This window comes from Panthera pardus, unplaced genomic scaffold, assembly GCF_024362965.1.
Source record: "Panthera pardus isolate Hobbes unplaced genomic scaffold, ASM2436296v1 HiC_scaffold_21, whole genome shotgun sequence".
Classification (NCBI taxonomy): Eukaryota; Metazoa; Chordata; class Mammalia; order Carnivora; family Felidae; genus Panthera; species Panthera pardus.
The window spans coordinates 46,945,889-46,964,567 of NW_026526777.1; the positions used below are offsets into that span (position 1 = coordinate 46,945,889).

Consider the following 18,679-nt stretch of genomic DNA (forward strand, 5'->3'; position numbering starts at 1 on the left):
ATTAGTGGTTTTTAAGAATATACATTGATTGATAGAGAATACACAAAGTAACATATCTATAGAAAAAGCTAATATGAAACAAATAATAAGACTTTCTTTTCCTCTAAATTACTTAGAATATGTAGGATGGCTCCTAAATTATCTTTTATATTCCACTCAGATCTCAATAATCAAGTTTTTTAACTTTTGTGTTTTTTCAGAAAAAATCTTCTAGAGGAAATGTTCAAGCGACTAGTCATTGTTTTGATGTCAAAGTGCTAACACATTTGGTAAATATTTTAAAATACTACTTATCTAATCAAAATACATTATTTCTTAGAATAATCATAATGAAATTGTTCTGGTTTTTATAATTAGAGAATTAAAGAACTTTAGAAACATAAGGTGTACAAAATGTCCAGTTCTAGGAAATTTATTTACCAGAAACATTATTTTAATGAAACCTATTTTGGTGTTTTGCCTCAAGGCTGTTAAAATTTTAGCATCAAGTAGATAGCAATTTATGTATGTATTATATATATATATGTATATATATATATACATATACATACGTATAGTATACATACATGTATAACATATACGTACATACACATACATACATGTGTGTGATATTTTGGGTTATAGGTTTTATAAGCAAAGTTGTAGTTCTTAACAACTTAAAATGATGTGTGCAGAGATGTTCCAAGAGTTGTCATATACTTCATTTTGAAGTATATTTATACTGCCTCTGATTTGTTAAAAATCACACAGCATTAGCAATTTTTATATTTTTATATGGTTGTTTTAAATTACACACCTCTTTTCAGAAGTTGAGAATTGGATATCTTGAAGAATAAAAAGTTAAAGCCATTAATTATTCCTAAAAGTATGCATGCAGAACAGGATATTTTTTTTATTGTATGTTATTTTACCTAAGTAAAGTAGACTTAAAAGTAATTTTCATAGGAGGCTGTTTTCCTTTCTTTTCCTTCTCTGTGTTTAGCAATAGAGCATTTACTAGATTGTCATTGGACTTAATGCCAATCAACATAGTTCTCAATTTCTCTTGTTAGTACCTTTGAGGTTAGAAGTGTCCCTTGTTTTAAAGCTATTCCTGTACCTGTATGCTTTTTACTAGATATGTAAAACATATACATTAGATATTAAATATATAAAATAAGGCATTGTGTTCCTAAATGGAATAGTTGTATCTAAAGTCTTACTTGTTAGGTTTTTTTTTCACAAAATATTTGTTGAGTGTATATAAGGGTTAGGCACTGATTGTGTTAATAATCTCCTTGTTTTAAATTCCTTCATTGCTCTATACTGACTAGTTAGAAAAGTTTCAGAGGTTTGCTTTCTGTGCCTTTAAAATTCTGTTTATTTTCTGAGCCATGTGTCTTGGCCAGTACAGTCGTTTCTCTGTCATTCAGGCAGTCAGAATCCTATCCATACTTTAAGATCTACCCCAAATGCTACCACCACTTCTGTAAAGTTCTTGGTCACCATAACCAGATGGATCTTTTTCTTTTCCAAAATACCATATCAGTGTCACAAAAATTCCTCCAGTTATGACCAAGTTAGGTTCCCAGAGTCTCTTTTTAAGCTAGTTTGTTCCTGAGTCCAAAGAAACCAAAAGTCGTTGATCTTTGTAGCATACAGGTACATTTCCACCAAAAAGGAGTAAGTTAGTCCTTATATCTTTTGAAAACTCTCCTCCATCTGTGTATGTGTGTGTGTGTGTGTGTGTGTGTGTGTGTGTAGTCTTTTATATATAGTCTAGTACTTTGTGGAAAACAGTGCCCTAATTTATACATGTATATGTTAAGAATGTGTTGTATAGGGGCGCCTGGGTGGCTCAGTCGGTTGGGCGGCCAACTTCGGCTCAGGTCATGATCTCGCAGTCTGTGAGTTCGAGCCCCACGTCGGGCTCTGTGCTGACAGCTCAGAGCCTGGAGCCTGTTTTAGATTCTGTGTCTCCCTCTCTCTGACCCTCCCCTGTTCATACTCTGTCTCTCTCTGTCTCAAAAATAAATAAACGTTAAAAAAAATTTTTTTTAATAAAAATGTGTTGTATATTGTAAGACATATAAATTAGATATTAAATACATAAAAAAGGGCATTATGTTCCAAAATGGAATAGTTTCATTTGTAGTAAAGTTCTGTGTAGTGGATAAAGGAAGCCCAGTATTCCTCCTCCACCCTCACCTTATTGATATATCAATGATCTCTACAAGTATCATAGGCTTATTCCAGGTACAGTATGAGCATTATCACCCTGCTGCTTGGTTTGAGGATAAACTTTGTTTTAACCAGTCCTGGAACATTTTGAATTTTTTGGTTTATGACAGATTTTTTACCAATAAGACCTTGACTGTATTAACTTTAAATTCTTTAAAAAACACACACAAAAAAACCCCAAACTAACTTTGCCTGAATTACATTAGACATTAACTATTCATGTGCTCTCAGTAGCTACATAGTCATGTCTTTCAGTTTCTTCACCATTTTTCCTCCTTTTTTCCTGATGATTATTATTATTATTATTATTGCAGAGGCGCATAGCACTATTCACAAGTTACATGATTTGTGTTTGTTCTTCAGAATTGCCCCTATTTATTCCAGGTATACTTAGAATTTTCATTTTTACTGTGTCCCATTTTGGGGGTTGTGTTTTACTTCAGAGTACATTTAAAATACTCAGAAAATAATATATAATTTAATAAGGAATGTGAAGGCCTTTTAGTAATTTATGGAAGATATTTTCAAACACTTGGTTCAGTCACTTCATGAAATGGCTTATATAATGTTTAAATGTTTCATATAATTAATAATTATTGGCTCTTAGAACTTAAATAGATTTTGTCTTTCAGCTTCTGAATTCAGACCGCAGATCCACAGCCACAGTCCAGATCTGCAGTGGCTCGGTAAACCTTAAGGGTGCCGTGAAATGCAGAGCTTATATTCATAGCAGTAAACCCAAGGTTAAAGATGCTGTGCAGGTACAGAAGGAATAACTGCTGTATGAAAAACAGAAGCATGTTAACATAACTATTCAAAAATCCTAAAATCTTATTTCAGTCTCCGATTTCATAATTATTAATTTGATTTTAACTGATAAAGGTCAAATCTCTTAGCTAATCCAAATGTACCATGTCGTTGGTCCCAAGATTTTCATCTGTAGGATATCTGGTCTATGCCTTTTTTTAAAGTGATGATTATACATATTTATTCAGTGATCCACAGTTTTAATCTAGTAGTACATTTGAAATTATCTCTTCAGAAGGAAGTTAAACTTTATAAATAACAGGAAAAGTATTCATTGGAAATACTATTACCTAGTATTCTATAATCTGGATAATTCAGAAATTTAAAAAATGATGACTGGCACTTTTGTTATAATTATACATTTCCTAATTTGGAACACTAGCTTTATTTGTTTAGACACAGAATTTCATTCATTTATTGGGTTTTAATTAATTATTTAAATGAAGGCTAGGCAAATGTGCTGTTAAACTGTTAATGTGTTAATCATGTTAAAGCAATGGATATTAAAAAAATGGAATGATGTGGGGCGCCTGGGTGACTCAGTCACTTAAGTGACTTGATTTGGGCTCAGGTCATGATTTCATTGTTTGTGGCATGGAGCCAGCCCCACATCAGACTCCACACTATCAGCGATTGGGATTCTCTCTCTGCCCCTCCCCTGAGCTTGCTCTCTATCTCTCTCTCTCTCACTCAAATACATAAACTTTAACAAAAATGAGATGATGTACCACCAATTATTGTAGTGAACATGATTATACAGGGAGGACAACTATGTTGGCGGGGGGGGAGTGGTAATAAAATAATGCAAATCTAAAGTCACGGATTTCATTTCTTATTGTGATTTTTTTTTTTATAGGCAATGAAGAGAGATATATTGAATACAGTTGCAGATCGTTGTGAAATACTATTTGAGGATCTGCTTTTGAATGAAGTTCCAGAAAAAAAAGTTATGAGTATAAAATTAAGAACTTTTTATGTGTGTGTTATCAATACAGTAATAGGATGTCAAAATGTAATAGATATGTTATCTTTTGTAACTACTTATATCTGTCTTTTACAACGATATGGCATCTTTTACTTTTTTTAGCAAATGACAATTTTTCAGTTGCCACCCCCCAAAAAAATGTTTGACACACCTTATAATAGCAAATCTGTCAACATTTTTAAAATCTGAGGGAGGATTTTTTTGTAAACTCTGCATGAATTTCTGCCAGAATGGGTAAACTGTATTAACATTTTAACGCTAATATTATTAAATTAATATCTGGTGTTTAAAAAAAAATTATCCAAAACAAAATATTTATTAGTGTTAAGTATTATATGATAAATTTTTAGTAGGTATTAATTTGTAGTATATATGCAGTTGATCTAAGTTTTTTTGTATACTAATTTATATACTTCTCATTATTACTATAACAAACTTTATTAGATTTGAAAAAGACTGGGTCATTCTGTCTTAACCTTTTATAATTATTCCATCTTTTGAGAAATATAAACTATACCATTTATGTAATTTGTGTTAATAATATTTTTTTTTTTACTCAAAAGGAGAATTATAATACTGAGTATGCTTTTTGAAGTTGCACACTTTTCTCTACCTTCCAACCATTCAGGTGTGAGTGCATTTGCAATTCACAGTTGAATATGTATCTACATGAAACATGTACATTAGCTTGTTAAGGGAATATTTTTATGTTTATAGGAAAATCTTCTCTGTATAACTAACTTCTTTTAGGACTACTGATAGCTAGTATATTAGGTTTGGTGGACTAATTATCTCTTTTATATCCGTAGTATGATAGATTGGTGGAATTGCCAGATTTAATTTAACATTTGTCCTTTCTGTACTTCACAAGTAACCCTGAAGCTCCATTTAGTAATAATGTATAGTTTTGCTGAGACATGAATTTGAATTTTATATGCAGCAGTTGGATTGAGATTTTTGTTTTGTAAAGTATGTAAAACCTGGTCAATTAGTCACCCAGCCTACCAGCCTATCAGCCTCATGTCAGTGTGGCCGTGTGTGTGTGTGTGTGTGTGTGTGTGTGTGTGTGTGTGTTTTAATTCATTTACTGTTTTTGAGAGAGAGAGCAAAGGAGGGGCAGAGAGGGAGAGAGAATCCCAAGCAGGCTCTGCACTGTCAGTGCAGAACCCACTGCAGGGCTCAATCTCATGAACTGCTGAGATTATGACCTGAGCCAAAATCTAGAGTCAAATGCAGGGTGCCTGGGTGGCTCAGTCTGTTAAGTATCCAACTCTTGGTTTTGGCTCAGGTCATGATCTCATGATTCATGAGATCAAACCTCCCGTTGGGCTCTGACCTAACAGTGTGGAGGCTGCTTGGATCCTCTCTCTCTCTCTCTCTCTCTCTCTCTCTCTCTCTTTCTCTTTCTCTCTCTCTCCCCCCTTCTCCCTCCCCCACTCATGCACTCTGTCTGGCTCAGACAGAAATAAACTTTAAACTTAAAAAAAAAAAAAGAGAGAGAGAGACTTTTAATAACCTACTGAGCCACCCAGGTGCCCCAGTGTGACCTTGTTTTTACTACTTAACTTTGTGTATGTAATAACTCTCCTGGTGCTAAACATTACTTCACTTTCTAAGCAACAGACTGTGCTATAATTGAACTGTGAATTTTAGGATTTTTGGGGACATAGGGATACATTCACCATTAATGCCAAAGACCTACCCTATCACACACTTTAGTTAAATACTCTATTTAGAGCATTTAAAAATGCATTGATATTGTTTTATATTAAGTGAGCTAGTGTTTTGAAATTTTTGGTGATGTTCAAGTAGTAAAATTACTTCTCATAGCAGTTGTGATATGTATACGTTAAGTTTGATATATTAGAAGGTAATGTTACAATCTAATATTATTCCTAAATTTTCAATAAAAATAAAAGTTTTCACTGGTAATTGAGTGGCCTTTGAGGCCTTAACTAATTACATTAGCCTGTTATAAGAAACTGTAGCCCAGAATAAAATAATACATTCCTAATTTCAATGTGTGGACAATATACATGCTACAGTAAAAATTGCAGTAATATAATATTACAGCTAGGAGGCAGCCTGGTCAAATAGTAAAATTTTTCTCCCAGTTCTCATATGAAAACAAGATAATAAGCAGAATCTGGTAAGAACACATAATTTTTAAGTCATAGCATTTCCTGTGACACTTAAGGCCACCTTCATCATCTTCTGTTTATAGTTTTATAAAGCTACTACTAGTTTCCTGACAAGGAAATGTAGATTGCTACTAAAGTGAGCCCTAGTTTTCTATTTGATCTGTATATTGGTAGCTTATTTAATCACATCCATTGCTAAAAGAGGTCATTCTTTACACAATATCTCTATCTTTGTTAATAGTTCATTAGAATCATGGTGTTGAGCTAAACAATTATTATGTGTTTATGTAGACCAGTGACTGTATTAAAAATTAGGGGAAGTATTATATTTTACTTTGTGAGTATTCAAAGAATGAAATACTGTTTATTTATATCCAGATTTTTTTTCTATTGATAATTTAAGGCTGTTTGCAAAAAGGTATTACAGTTAACAAGATAACAAGATAAATACTAGCGGTAAGAATGAGGTAAAGGGAAAATGAAAAAGAAAGCAGGATGAAGTTACAGTAAGATTCGTATATAAAACATGTAATCAGCCTAGATCTAGTAAGATGAAGTCAGTGGTAAGATTAGTGTGAAATGTACTATCATGTCCTATACACTTGGTGTAAGTGGGCCACTAATTTGGCTCCAAACTTACATGAAGAAGAGAAATACTATTTTTATAAAATCCATTGCTTGTAAGAAGTACAATAAGAAAGTAAGAAATAAGAAAAACAACTATTTCTGAGACCAGGGACAAAATTCTCTATTGGGTGTTCTTTCATAGGACAGTGGATATTACAAGAATGTATAACTAACAGTATCTTCACACTGAAGGCAGTGGGTAAGTTTACATTTCATAGGAGCATCATGGAGTCCCTTGCAGAGGCCAGGGGTGTTAAGGTAAAGCAGAATTCAGTAAGAGCAATTTTGTGTAAGATCAATTAGAAAATGAAAAGACCTTTTAGGTTTTGTTTTTATTAGTGTATATTTTCATATACTTATCAAAATATATCACTGATCCTAGTGACAGACCCATCTAAATATTGATAATGTTCCTTCTCCATTTAGATTCTGAAAAAGAGTTTCACATCCTCCCTCACCGAGTTTTTGTCCCCATTCCGGGATCCACTATAATGTTATGTGATTATAAATTTGGTGATGAGTCAGCTGAAGAAATGAGAGACCATTTTATAGAGATGTTAGATCATATGATTCAAATAGAAGATTTGGAAATTGCAGAGGAAATAAACACAGGTAATTATATAATGTTACTTAAGAACCTCATTAAACTTTTTCTAAGATTACCTATGAGGCATCTAGCTTAAATATGTCTTTAGATTTCTTTGATACTAGTTCTGTTTGATATTTTCAAGGCATTTAAAAATGTGTCTGTTTAATTTCTACATATGATGAACATGTAGTCAGTGTTTTCTTGGAAAATTCTACCAAAATTTAAGATACTTAAAATTTTTCTAAGCCTAGCAAGTAGATCTTCATTAAAAAAATTCATCCTTAAATAAGTGGAAATATATAGCTCTTAAGGTATTTGTTTTATTATATGGAAAGTTTTCTTAAAATTCATTATCTTAATATTTGGTTAAGCATAATGTCGCAGTGTTTTTTGAACACTTTATTAAACATCTTTTTCATATATTGGCCTCTATTTTCTTGTCTCTTTCTTATAATTGGGATACTAAGCTGAAAAAGGCAGTTCCAAACATTGGATCAACCTTATTTTTATAGAGCACAGATTTGCCATAGCATCTAATTATGTAACATAATTTCTTCCCCTGTCACTTTCACATTTGACCTTACATTTTAGAAGGCTGTTTTTGTTTTGTTTTGCTTTGCTTTGTTTTTGTTTTGTTTCTAGTGAAGGCAGGATATGAAAACATATCTATAAATAAGTATATAAGAGTGTATAGCAGGCTTCCTGAAACATTTAAAAATATGTGATGAAACATATTAAACATTTAAACATGTTATTTAAACATATTAAATATGTTTAAACATATTAAACAGACGAACATTTAAAAATATGTGATTTTCTTTTTATGCTGGTAATCTAGTATAGAGATGGATTAACTTGAGTAGGAAGAGTTTAACATTACAAACACAAAGGAACAAAACAGCAACTTGGAAAGTTTAGCTGTGTATACTTAAATGTATCCTGTGTCAAACTCATGATTTCTAGATTATATGTTTTTCTAGTATTATATGATGTATTGAAGATACTACTTCATTATGGGAAATGTGCTTGTTTACGGAGTCTGCACTGTTTTTGAAATGTACATAAATCCCAAATTAGTGTTTGAATGATTACTTTAAAAAATTTTCTTTTAATTTATTTATCTTGAGAGAGAAAGAGAGAACATGATCAGGGAAGGGGCAGTGGGAGAGGCAGATAATTCCAAGCAGGCTCTGCACTGTGGAGCCTGATGCTGGACTCAGTCTCACAAACTGTGGGATCGTGACCTGAGCCAAAATCAAAAGTCGGACGCTCAACCGTCTGAGCCACCCAGGCACCCCTGATTGATTATTTTTGATTGCCTATTATGTGTTAAGCATGAGGGTTCTAGAGATCAAATATATAGTCCTGACTATTAGAAGCTCATGGTATAGTGGGAAATAGAGAAAAATGAGTTATTCTAAAACAAGGTGACTAGTTCTATAATAGAGGGATGAACAGAATTATCAGAACATTCAGCACAGGCATTATCCTTGTCTGGGATTAGAAAAAATCTGAGAGCATTTGTGTTCATTCTGTGACATTTGAGTTCATTTTGAATGATGAATGCACTAAAAGTAAATCTAGGTTTTTTTTAGGAATTGAACACTAGCATCAGATGTATTGTGGCCAAGAATATGACTTGTCTAGAATTATATTAGTTTTGCTTCATCAAGTTTTTGTTGAATTAGAAGGAATGATTTGGTAATTAGCATATTTAATAACAAAATAACATATTCCCAAATTATGGGACAGGGTAAAAACAAACATTTTAGTAGAAAAATCAAGTGCTTTTTCATTAGTATTCTACTGGTTTAGAACTATATTCACTTATTCACTTCTTTATTTCTCAATTTATTTGTCACTCATTTATTCATTTATTAGTTTACTAAAAAATATTAGATGCATAATTTTATGGAGATAATATTTTAACTGAGTCCAGGTGTGCCACTTACATCTGTGTGACTTTAAACAATTCACCTCTGAACCCCAGATTCTCTTGGGGTTGATATGAGAATTTAATATAAATGTTAGGGAAAATACTTTCTAAACAAAAAGAGATACATAACTGTAAGATGATATTAACTAGCATTATTATAAAACTTTTAAAAAATGAACCTTCTGAATTATAATGAAAAATGTTAACATAAAGTATAAAAGTAGTATTTTATGGTATACATAGATTTTCCTAAATATTTGAAATTAGGGTTTTTGTGTAAAATCATAAAAAGTGGAGTTCAGTTGTTCAAGTTCAAAAATTAAAATCAATTACTGTACATTTAGGGGTGTTAAACTTGTTATAAGTTTCTGGCTTAATTTTCTAAGTATTTGGTGTTGTTATTTGCTGATTATTATTATTTCTATACTATAATATACTTGCCAAGTAGTTGCTATGTTTAAAATACATATTTTGCCAGGTAAGTACCTTAAAATAACATACTTTTAAATGACTTAAGGGATGAAGAACAATTTGTTTGTAAAAATGACTCACTTAAGGTGAGGGATAACTGTGGCTTTAGAATTTCTTAGGTGTGTTAGTCATCTCCTACTAGATATTAATAACTCAGATGTATTTTATCTACAGTATCAGCTAAAAATTTGGAGACCTACCTTTAAAATCTGGTGAAACTCATCTTTGCCAATTGTGTCTTTTTATTAGAGCTAATTAATTGTTGTTTGGTTAAACATTGATAATTATGAAGGAAAGAGAAGTACTAATGAACATGTATTTTTACGACTACATCACTGGTTATAGTGAAACCTCATTACTTTAGTATTCAGGGATGGGGAAGAAGACCACTAAGGAGTTCAAGTCCTAACATTTTATTTTAAGCATCTAAACAGTCCTAACTATCAATAGCTTGGAATAAAATTGATCACATTGATAACTTAGCATGCATTCATTATGGCTCTTGTTTTTTCTTGTTTGTTGACAGTTGCTCTACTTTCTCACATGATTAATTTGGGGCTTGTCTGAAGTTAAAATTACCTGGTTTTAAGGAATGATTAAGATCTAACTTCCTATCGAATCATGTTATTTGCATTTAAATTTCAGATACTAGGAAAATGACATAATGTCTGAGATTTGAATTAAAGTCCTAAAAGTCCCCACCAAAAACAAGCACAAATAAGTTGTTATGGCTCTGCTTCTGTAAATGATCTCAGATTTGTATCGAAGCAATATGATTTTGTATGACAGATTCAAAATGGAAAAAGAGCAATGAAATATCTTTTTTTAGAGAAGTAAATTATTTGTGCAGAGGATTTGACATTACTAGAGCATGACTTTTGCAGGTAACAATTCAATGTTAAATGCATAAGCAACATCATGACAAAACCATTTTTGTGCTCTTTAAATACAAGTACTCAAGTAAAAAAAAATCCTTTAGCAAATAAGTTTAATTTCTGCTTCATTCATTATTTTTATTTGTTATCAGATACAAGGATTTTAGTGGCCCCCCAAAAAAAGTTTTTTTATTTTATTTACTAATAGAAATTATTTATTTTATTTACTGACAGAAAAGCCAGAGTTGTGTGTGTGTGCTACCATGAATAAAAGTGTGCTGTGCATTCAACCTTTTGATCTATAGGTGAAGTTAGGGGAAATATAAAGTTAGGGGTGGGCTAATGTAATCTAGAACTAAAGTGTTAGAGCCCTTGAGAAAACTAGAAAACTGGAAATATAGAAGACTGAATGGTTCTAGAGATAATTCATGATAAGAGTTTGTTAGCCTTTGCAACCAATGTGATATGGGAGAAAAAAAAAGAGAAGGGGGTTTTGTGTTAGTCTTTAAAGTACTTTCATCATATGCTTGAAGAGGGAAAAAAGAAACCGTGATAGCCTAGATTGTAATGAAGTAGTTGCTAAAGATGATTTCTGAAAATGACAGTAAACTTATCTTCATGGGAAATCGGTAAAAATAGGCATTTTTTTCTTTCTCTTTCATCCATTTTGGTACCACAAATAACTGTTTCCATAAGTTTATGTATCATACTTGTGAGCCTGTGCGGTTATATTGAGATATAAAGATGTCTGTAAAGACATTTTAAATCCAGGAAATTATCTATTTTACCTTGAATTTATTTTTTTTTCAATATATGAAGTTTATTGTCAAATTGGTTTCCATACAACACCCAGTGCTCATCCCAAAAGGTGCCCTCCTCAATACCCATCACCCACCCTCCCTTCCCTCCCTCCCCCCATCAACCCTCAATTTGTTCTCAGTTTTTAAGAGTCTTTTATGCTTTGGCTCTCTCCCACCCTAACCTTTTTTTTTTTTTCCCCTTCCCCTCCCCCATGGGTTTCTGTTAAGTTTCTCAGGATCCACCTAAGAGTGAAAACATATGGTATCTGTCTTTCTCTGTATGGCTTATTTCACTTAGCATAACACTCTCCAGTTCCATCCATGTTGCTACAAAGGGCCATATTTCATTCTTTCTCATTGCCACGTAGTACTCCATTGTCATTTTACCTTGAATTTAAACAGTAGTTACTGTCTCTCTGTGTTCTCTTTGTAAACAAAGGTATCAACATGGAGCAGATGCTTTCAGATAGTTCCCTAGAGCTCTATAGAACAGCATTTGATTACCACCTCTGAGGGAAGGAAGGGAGTCTGGCTTCAGGATCCCTCCATTCTTGTTTTAGCTGCGTAATTCTATTTTCATCTATTTTACATGCTGGGATTTTCTGTCAGATTCTTTAGCACTAGGAAAAAACATGAAAACCACTGGTCTATGTGATCTCTAAGGATGTTCTTAGTTCAGACACTTTTTTTTTTTTAAGTTTATTTACTTTGAGAGATATGCACTCTGGTTAGAGGTGGGAGGAGGGGCAGAGAGGAGAAAGAGAATCCTAGGCAGGCTCTGTGCCAGTGCGGGGCTCAGTGCCACGAACTGTGAGATCATGACCTGAGCTGAAGTCAGGATTCGGATGCTTAACTGATTGAACCACCCAGGTGGCCCTTTAGTTGAAACACTTTTTTTAATCAATGTTAAATAAATTCAGCTAAACCAACCTACATAAATTATTGCTAGTATAATGAAATAGAGAACTTGTATTTGAATCCTCAGTCTGCTATCCATTACCCTCAAATATGCACTTAACTTCCCAGGTCCTATTTTCCATCTGTAAAATGGGATAAAGAGTTGCCTTGCTTAACATTGAGTTGTTTTAAGGTCAAATTTATGATCATATTTTGCTTGAATACAGTAGTCCCTTCTTATTTGCAGAGGATAAGTTCTAAGACCCCCAATAGAAGCCTGAAACTGCAGATAGTACCAAACTCTCTATACTGTGTTTTTCCCTATGTATATGTACTTGTGATAAAGTTTAGTTTATAAATTAGGCACAGTAAGAGTTTACAATGATAACTAACAATAAAATAGAACAGTCATAACAGTATACTATTAAAGAAGTTATGTGCGTGTGTTCTTTCTTTTTCTCCAAATATCTTCTTGTATTTATACTCCCCCCTTGTGATGATATGAGATGATAAAATGTCTCATGAGATAAAGTGAGGTGAATGACGCAGGCATTGTGACCAAGGATTAGGCTACTGTTGACCTTTTGATGCTGTGTCAGAAGATCATCTGCTGTTGGACTGCAGTTGGCTGCAAGTATCTGAAAGATACTTATCTGCAGATAAGAGGGTACTACTATATGTCAGGGCACCCCGGTGGCTCAGTCAGTTAAGCATCCAACTCTGGATTTCAGCTCAGGTCATAATCTCACGGTTTGTGAGTTCAAGCCCCTTTCGGGCTCTGCGCTGACAGTGTGGAAGCCTGTTTGGAGTTCTCTTTCTCCCTCACTCTCTGCTCCTCTCGCAAAATAAACGTGAAAAAATTTAAAGGGTACAACTACATATCAAATTTCAGGTTAGATCCAGTCAGCAAACTTTTTCTTTATAGGTCCAAATAGTAAATATTTTAGGCTTTGTGGGGCACATAAAGTCTGGCCCATGGGCTGCAATTTGCAAATCCCTGCTTTTATTATTAATATCTAATTATTTGAAGTTATTAATTGTCAAACCATCAATAAGAACGATAGAAATTAATCCCAATTAAGAGTGAAGGTTACCCTGCTCCTATCTGGTTTGATTTTTGGTATCAGTTTATTTCTACTACCATATAGTCAATGAATTATAATTTGTGGGAGTCACTCAGAACTAGCTCTATGGCTGTTTGATTTCAGTCAGTTATAAAATTACATACAGGATTTTAAAAATTGTCATCTTAACATACATTCCATGAGATTGAATTGGCCTGCATTTGATAATGAGCAAATACATTGTGTTATTAAAAAAAGTCAAGTTGAAGGAAAATGGAGCTTGTTGTATATGCTCTTTATAGTATTCTTTAAAATTAATTTTAAAATGGTAATTCTCATTTAGGAATTATTATTAAATTATTATTATCCTCTTGCAGCTTGTATGAGGTACTCTGTGAATACTGAAGCTTCATTGGACAGCACAGATGATGAACATCCTGAAAAACCAATTAAAACTAGAATAATACTGAAAATTCAGCAAAACATAGGTATTTAATTTCTTTTATAACATTGAAAAGATATTTTGAATTTTGAGTTTTCTTATTATTTTAAAATTATTTCCATTCCATTTTTGCTTTCTTAGAAGTACTGGTTTAAGGAGTATTTGAGTATTATGGAAAGTGCTAGATCCTGGAGATGGAAAGATTTATAAATAATGCATTATCTCAAGTGCCCTCAAACATGATACTTTCTGTTAATTTTTTTGGTGTTTTTAGAAGAAAAACATGTTGAGTTTTGGGACTCAGTTAGTATAGTTGGGCCAGTGCTTTGCAAACTGGTGTTCTTTGCAAAACTGTTACCGTAGAAGATTTTGGTATGTATTCTATGAAATAGGTCAAATGCAAGCTTGGAAATTTATAATGAATTTCAAAATTTTATTTATTCATTTATTCATTTATTTATTTATTTATTTATTAAATATATGAAATTTATTGTCAAATTGGTTTCCGTACAACACCCAGTGCTCATCCCAACAGGTGCCCTGCTCAATACCCATCACCCACCCTCCCTTCCCTCCCACCCCCTCATCAACCCTCAGTTTGTTCTCAGTTTTTAAGAGTCTCTTATCCTTTGGCTCTCTCCCACTCTAACCTCTTTTTTTTTTTTTTTCCTTCCCCTCCCCCATGGGTTCCTGTTAAGTTTCTCAGGATCCACATAAGAGTGAACACGTATAGTATCTGTCTTTCTCTGTATGGCTTATTTCACTTAGCATCACACTCTCCAGTTCCATCCATGTTGCTACAAAGGGCCATATTTCATTCTTTCTTATTGCCATGTAGTACTCCATTGTGTATATAAACCACAATTTCTTTATCCATTCATCAGTTGATGGACATTTAGGCTCTTTCCATACTTTGGCTATTGTTGAGAGTGCTGCTATAAACATTGGGGTACAAGTGCCCCTATGCATCAGTACTCCTGTATCCCTTGGGTAAATTCCTAGCAGTGCTACTGCTGGGTCATAGGGTAGGTCTACTTTTAATTTTTTGAGGAACCTCCACACTGTTTTCCAGAGTGGCCGCACCAGTTTGCATTCCCACCAACAGTGCAAGAGGGTTCCCCTTTCTCCACATCCTCACCAGCATCTGTAGTCTCCTGATTTGTTCATTTTGGCCACTCTGACTGGCATGAGGTGATATCTGAGTGGTTTTGATTTGTATTTCCCTGATGAAGAGCGACGTTGAGCATCTTTTCATGTGCCTATTGGCCATCCGGATATCTTCTTTAGAGAAGTGTCTATTCATGTTTTCTGCCCATTTCTTCACTGGGTTATTTGTTTTTCGGGTGTGGAGTTTGGTGAGCTTTTTATAGATTTTAGATACTAGCCCTTTGTCCGATATGTCATTTGAATTTCAAAATTTTAAAGGCTCCAAGAAGTGTGGCAGTCACTTTAACATTGTTCAGACTTACTAATGGAAGAACATGTAGACTGTTAAGTGGAATGCCAATTTGAAAAATGCTTTGTAAGCATTAAGACTTTTGACTGAGAGAAGTTAGGAAATTTAGTTGTTTTTGTTGTCACTTACTCATTAGCTGATTACCCAAATTCTTTGTACCAAAGTGTGTGTATATGTGTGGGTCTGTGTCTGGACTTCTCTGGTCAGTTTGTTTTGGTTAACTTACAATTATCAGGAAAAAAATGAATAAAAATAAAAGTTACCAGCACAGGCTTACTAATTCTTAGATTTTATAACGGTGGAATCTGAGTTTTTGTAGTTTTAATAGCTACACAATTGACTTTGCCTTGTAACGTTTGAGACACACTGCTCATTGGAGCTCTCTTATGGTTTAAGCTAGTTACCATGAGATGGCTTGGATGTCATTGTACATATTTATTTTATTTAATTAATTTATTTTTTAAAACTTTATTTAAATCCAACCAATTAATATATAGTGTAATAATGGTTTCAGGAATAAAATTCAGTGATTCATCACTTACATATAAAACCCAGTACTCATCTCAACAAGTACCCTCTTTAGTACCCATCACCCATTTAGCCCACCCCCTCTACCACCCCTCCAGCAAGCCTCAGTTTGTTCTCTGTATTTAAGAATCTCTTATGGTTTGTCTCCTGCTCTGTTTTTATCTTATTTTTCTTTTCCTTCCCCTATGTTCATCTGTTGTGTTTCTTAAATTCCACATATGAGTGAAATCATATGGTATTTGTCTTTTCTCTGACTGACTTATTCAGTGTACATATTTATAGAAGGCTTTTTGGGGCACGTGGGTGGCTCAGTCAGCTAAGCATCCGATTTCAGCTCAGGTCATGATCTGATGGTTCGTGGGTCAAGCCCCACATCAGGCTCTGTGCTGACAGCATAGATTCTGTCTCTCTCTGCTCCTCTCCCACTCATACTATGTCTCCCTTTCTCTCAAAAATAAATAAACATTAAAAAATTAAAAATAAAAAAAAGAAAGAAACCTTTTCAAGTATGTGTGAGTCTTTCTCTTAGGTGAGTACATATGTGTTAAAGAGACATGCTTTTTTTTTTTTAGGGTTTTGTTTGCTAAGTGGTGAAGTACATGGTTACCAGTTCAACCTTGGCAAGCTGTTCAACTTACAGCTGTATTTTCCTCCTCAGACTTTGCTGGCTTTTAGTACATATATATGTGTGTGTGGAAGTGTATGTGTTTGTGCATGTGTGTCTCGTTGAGGCGCATCAGTCACCTGCATTTCAGAGCTGAGGATCAGTTAAGCCTTTCTTTGGCTCATCCCATTTCCACGTGTTTTGTGTTTGTTTTACTTGTAGGTGTGATTGCAGCGGTTGCAGTTGCAGTCCTTGCTGCGGGGATCTCCTTTCACTACTTCAGTGATTAGGGTGAGACACAAAGAGCTTCCTGATCATCCAGAGAACACTGACCAACAATTATGAATCATAAAGATGCAGACCATCCATCTACATTTCAGACAGTAGCAGCCAGATCTGCTGCCAATAATGCCTACTAGGTGTGTTTCTGACTAAATGGAAATCACTAGCTGCCTCATTTAGCCCTGCTTATATTATAGATGGCTCAGGCTTGCAAAAATAAAGTTGTGCATATAGATGGAAGTTGCATGTCACAAATCCTTATTATCTGTTTTTAAAAATGTTCAAAATGATGGCTTACTTTCATAGATTTTAGTCCTCTTGATCTGGATTGCATATTGATCAGGATATTGAAAACTTGAATAGTCAGGGTTGACTGTATATCTTAGTAATAGAATAACTGGAGAAATTTCTAAGAAGTGGGGCAACTACCTATTAGGTGAACTCATACTCTAGGACCTTTCTAAGGCATACTCAGTTACAAAATACTGATTGAGTTCTGGTCAAGGGATAAGGCAACCTTTTCAGAGAGGTTTGAGTTGGTAAGGATTGCCATAAATCATGTGCTTTCTCAGGTTAGCATATCATACATGTTTTAATATATTAGACATTTACTTCTAGTGGTACATTAGACTAGGTACTACAAAACTAAATCCTGAATGAAACCTACTTGTGAATGCATTAATCAGCTCAAAGACAGTAGGGAAGTTTCTGAGAATCATACCTCTATTTTGACTCCCCCACAAAAATGAACACATTTTGAGTTGGGAATTGTGAATATTAAACATGCAAGTGGGCAGTGGTTACTCAGATGGCAAATACTAGTTGCAACACTGCCAATATGCAATTTGCCTTCAACTAGAAACAAGGAGATGAATCTGAATCTGACATGCTGTCCTAGCCAGTACAGTTGAAGTTGCTACCCAGTTTATAGTATCCTATAAATACTTCTGGCAGAAGCAAGATACAGCCTCAAGATTTCCATAGATTATGATAAAGCAGTATAGATTACCAGTGCAAATCGAAACTAGCTAGCATGAGAAAGCTCCCATAGAAATAATAAGCTTTGGATTCAGTTCTCCAAGGTCTCATCACCAACTTCTATGAAAGATGGAACCACAGGCACAAATGAGAACTAAAGAACTGCTAAAAATGAAAAAAATGTTACTTGAAATTAAAAAAAAACCCAAAACCTCAAGCATGTTGAATATCATGTTAGACTCAACTGAAGACACAATAAATAAACTGTAAGTGAGTTCTAAAGAAATTATCCAGTGCTCAGCAAGGAGAAACAAGGAACGAGGAAATAAAAATATTAAAGAGAAGTTAAGAGATATGGAGAGAAGAATTACAAAGACTAGAAGTATTACGAGGAAAGAATAGAGAGGGGTGGAGGAGTGGCAATATTTGAAGATAACTATTTTCCGGATTTGTTGGAAAAATATGACTTCATGATTTCAGGAAACGTATTATATCTCAGGCATATCTGGATCAAATCCATGCCTAACCCAAAGTATTAGAACAAAAAGGTAACCAAATACAAGATTTTAAAAGCAATCAAAGGGACAAAAAGATCACCAATGAAGGCAAGACAGTCACATACTTAGTAGGCTTCTCAATAGCAACAATGTACCCAAAAGATGATGGATTCAAAATTATGAGAAAAACTAATTATCAACTTAGAATTTATATGAAGCAAAACTGAAATGTTCTGATGAAAAACAGATTTTTGCCATCAACAGACTTTCGCTAAAGAAACTGCAAAAGGATGATCTTCAAGAAGGAAAATGATTCCGTAAGGATGATCTGAAATTGAAGGACTAGTGAACAAATAAAGTGATAAACATGTAAATCAAGTGTTGTTAATATAAAACAGTTGTAATGAAAAAAGTGTTAATTTAAGAAGTAAAACTGTAAAAAAAAATGTAAAACTAAATAAACATTTTATGCAACATGAA

The 18,679-nt window shown here is 33.7% G+C and overlaps 1 protein-coding gene across 1 annotated transcript in view; it reads left to right on the forward strand.

Annotated features, from left to right (window-relative positions):
* Window positions 1-18,679, forward strand: part of ODR4 (odr-4 GPCR localization factor homolog) — a 34,474-nt gene extending 15,795 nt beyond the window's left edge. The window contains exons 9-14 of the mRNA XM_053909206.1: window positions 201-269; window positions 2,853-2,981; window positions 3,884-3,972; window positions 7,205-7,392; window positions 13,790-13,900; window positions 16,665-18,679. Of these exons, the coding sequence (XP_053765181.1) occupies window positions 201-269; window positions 2,853-2,981; window positions 3,884-3,972; window positions 7,205-7,392; window positions 13,790-13,900; window positions 16,665-16,732 (654 nt within the window). The 3' untranslated portion in view covers window positions 16,733-18,679. The remainder of the gene's footprint in view (window positions 1-200; window positions 270-2,852; window positions 2,982-3,883; window positions 3,973-7,204; window positions 7,393-13,789; window positions 13,901-16,664) is intronic.